This window comes from Mirounga leonina, unplaced genomic scaffold (assembly GCF_011800145.1).
Source record: "Mirounga leonina isolate KUSES-001 unplaced genomic scaffold, KU_Mleo_1.0 Mir_460, whole genome shotgun sequence".
In the NCBI taxonomy this organism is placed as follows: domain Eukaryota; kingdom Metazoa; phylum Chordata; class Mammalia; order Carnivora; family Phocidae; genus Mirounga; species Mirounga leonina.
The window spans coordinates 194,530-197,251 of NW_023270765.1; the positions used below are offsets into that span (position 1 = coordinate 194,530).

Consider the following 2,722-nt stretch of genomic DNA (forward strand, 5'->3'; position numbering starts at 1 on the left):
CCCCGCACCATGTCCCCGCCCCACGCCCGGTCCCCGCATCCTGTCCCTGCACCCCGTCCCTCTGACCTCGCCCCAGCCCTGCACCTGCGCCCTGTCCTCACGCCCTCACCCTGTCCCCGCCCCATGCTCCCAGTCTGTCTTCTGTCTGAGTGGCGCTCCACTCCCTTGGGTGGAGCGGGAGGGGGTCCCGTCGGGATCTCAGCCCCCACCAGCACCCCAGCTTGTCTCTCTCTGCCCCCCACATAACTGCACATCACGTGGCGTGGCCACGGGGAAAGGAGGGCTTTCCCGCCCTGAGGAGGCAGGGGAGGGGGCAGTAAGTGACCCAGTCCCAGTCTGATGGAGGAATTCGAGGGAACACAGTGGTATCTGGAGGAAATGCCAGAGACACATTTTGGACAAAATGAAGGACAAGAACAAGAGGCCCAGGAGCACAGCTGGGACAGGACTCCTGCCCTGCCCTGCGGCTGGGCCCTCAGCGACTTCTGATTTAGGGCCCTCACCCCCTGCCAGTCCCGATTTGGGAGTCAGAATGGACCGCGCAGGGAGGCAGGCCAGGCCACCTGTTCATGTACCTGGAGAGCCTGCCTTGCTGTGTCTCCTGAGGCCACACTGCTGGCCGGGACAGCATCTTCCTGGAGGAGATCCTGGGGGGCTCCGCTGCTGGCAGCCCCAGCCACCAGAGCCTCCTCCTGACCCGTGAGGGGGAGGGTCCAGCACACCCCTCCAGACGCTGGTGAGCCCTGTTCCTGTTCCTGGAGGCTCCAGGAGGAAGGAGGCACGGTGCTGTTTCCACTTGGTGACCTGCTCTCTAGTTCAAGGCTCTCCCCTTCTCAGCATCAAAGCCGCCTCCTCCAGGAAGTACTCCAGAGGCACCCTGCCTGCTCTCCGTCCCACAGAAAACCTCGCCTGTCTCCTCCAGTCCCTCCTTGGGAGAAGCCGCCTTGCGGCCCTCCCTCAGCCACCCCAGCAGTGCGGGCTGCCTGCAGCTTCCCCTGGAGGCTGTCTGCCAGGGACCTGTGATGGTCGAGATGAGGACGGACAGTAGTGATGAAAACACGCATAACCTTCCCTTCCTCTTCACAGCACTTTCTAAATTCCTTGAACTGTTTTTTTGGTAGAAAGTTTGCCTTCTGAAGGGACACCATGCCGGTCAGGTCCTCCTGTGCTCACGTGACCTCAGAGGAGGTGGGGCGGGTGGGGGTGACCTCCCGACATTTCAGGAGAGAAAATCGAGGCCTGAGAGGCGGTGGTTCTCCCAGGGTCCCGCACGCACGCGGGTGGTGGGACGGAGACCTCGCCGCCCTGGGGGAGGCGTCTCACCTGCATGAGCTCTGCAGCCGGCTGCTGCGCCTTGGCCTCCAGCTCGGAGATGAGCAGCGCCAGCCGGGCCAGCTCCCCAACGCCCCTGCTCTTGTACTTCTCGCGGCCCTCCGCCAGTTCCTGCTCCAGCTTGGTGAGCTGGTCCAGCAGGTGCCGCTCGCGCTCCCGCAGGAACTGGTGGGCCTGCTCAAACTCAGCCACGATGTACTGCCTCTGGTCCTGGAGCTTCTTCTGCAGGGGTGCGGAGGGGAGAGGGGGTGACACTTCTGCCCTGAGCTGAAGAACCCCTGCAGCGTCTGCTGTTAGAGCCACAGAGGCCGGCTCCCACCCCCATCCGTGCGCTAAGGCACCTCAGAGCACACCTGGCCCAACCTACCCCCCCCCCCACACCGACTCTCCAGCAGGAAACAGGCACAGCCCCTCACACCCCATCTCGGATCAAGCACGCGGCGCGCGGTCTCTGCTTCCCAACCGCGGGCAGCCCTGGCTGCAGGACTCAGCAGACAGTGTCCCCAGGACGCCTCACGCCCTCCCAGGCCTCCCCCTCAGTGCTCATCCTGCAGCCAGCGCCCCCCTCCAAAGCCCCTGGCTCCCCCCACCATTAGGAGTCCGGGCTCCCTCCCCTTGCTGACAGGAAGGACTTCGCCAGGACCTCCGCGGTCCCCTGCACAACAGCAGCTGCTGCTAGACAAGGCCCACAGCCACGGTGACTCACACACGAGAAGGAACACCCATTCACACACCAGATGAGGAAGCCAGCTGGAAGCCACCCAGCTCAGACCGTCAGGGCTCAGCCTCCCAACAGGGCCTCCACTGCCCAGCCTCCCAGAAGGGCCTCCACCACTCAGCCTTCCAACAGGGCCTCCACTGCTCAGCCTCCCAGTAGGGCCTCCACTACTCAGCCTCCCAACAGGGCTTCCACTGCTCAGCCTCCATCGCTCAGCCTCCCGGCAGTGCCTCCACTGCCCAGCCTCCCAGAAGGGCCTCCACTACTCAGCCTCCCAACAGGGCCTCCAGCGCTCAGCCTCCACTGCTCAGCCTCCCAGTAGGGCCTCCACTGCTCAGCCTCCCGGCAGGGCCTCTACCACTCAGCCTCCCAGCAGGGCCTCCACTACTCAGCCTCCACTGCTCAGCGTCCTGGCAGGACCTCCACCACTCAGCCTCCACTGCTCAGTGTCCCGGCAGGGCCTCCACTGCTCAGCCTCCCAATAGGGCCTCCACTGCTCAGCCTCCCAGCAGTGCCTCCACCACTCAGCTTCCACCACTCAGCCTCCCAGTAGGGCCTCCACTGCTCAGCCTTCTGGCAGTGGCTCCACCACTCAGCCTCCACTGCTCAGCCTCCCGGCAGGGCTTCCACCACTCAGCCTTCACTGCTCAGCCTCCCGGCAGGGCCTCCACC

The 2,722-nt window shown here is 64.8% G+C and overlaps 1 protein-coding gene across 4 annotated transcripts in view; it reads right to left on the bottom strand.

Moving 5' to 3' along the window:
- The window catches only part of LOC117999718 (tripartite motif-containing protein 26), a 21,738-nt gene that overhangs the window by 6,171 nt on the left and 12,845 nt on the right, over window positions 1-2,722 (bottom strand). For all 4 annotated transcript variants that reach the window (XM_034989067.1, XM_034989064.1, XM_034989065.1 and 1 more), the window contains exon 4: window positions 1,324-1,554. In XM_034989067.1, the coding sequence (XP_034844958.1) occupies window positions 1,324-1,554 (231 nt within the window). The remainder of the gene's footprint in view (window positions 1-1,323; window positions 1,555-2,722) is intronic.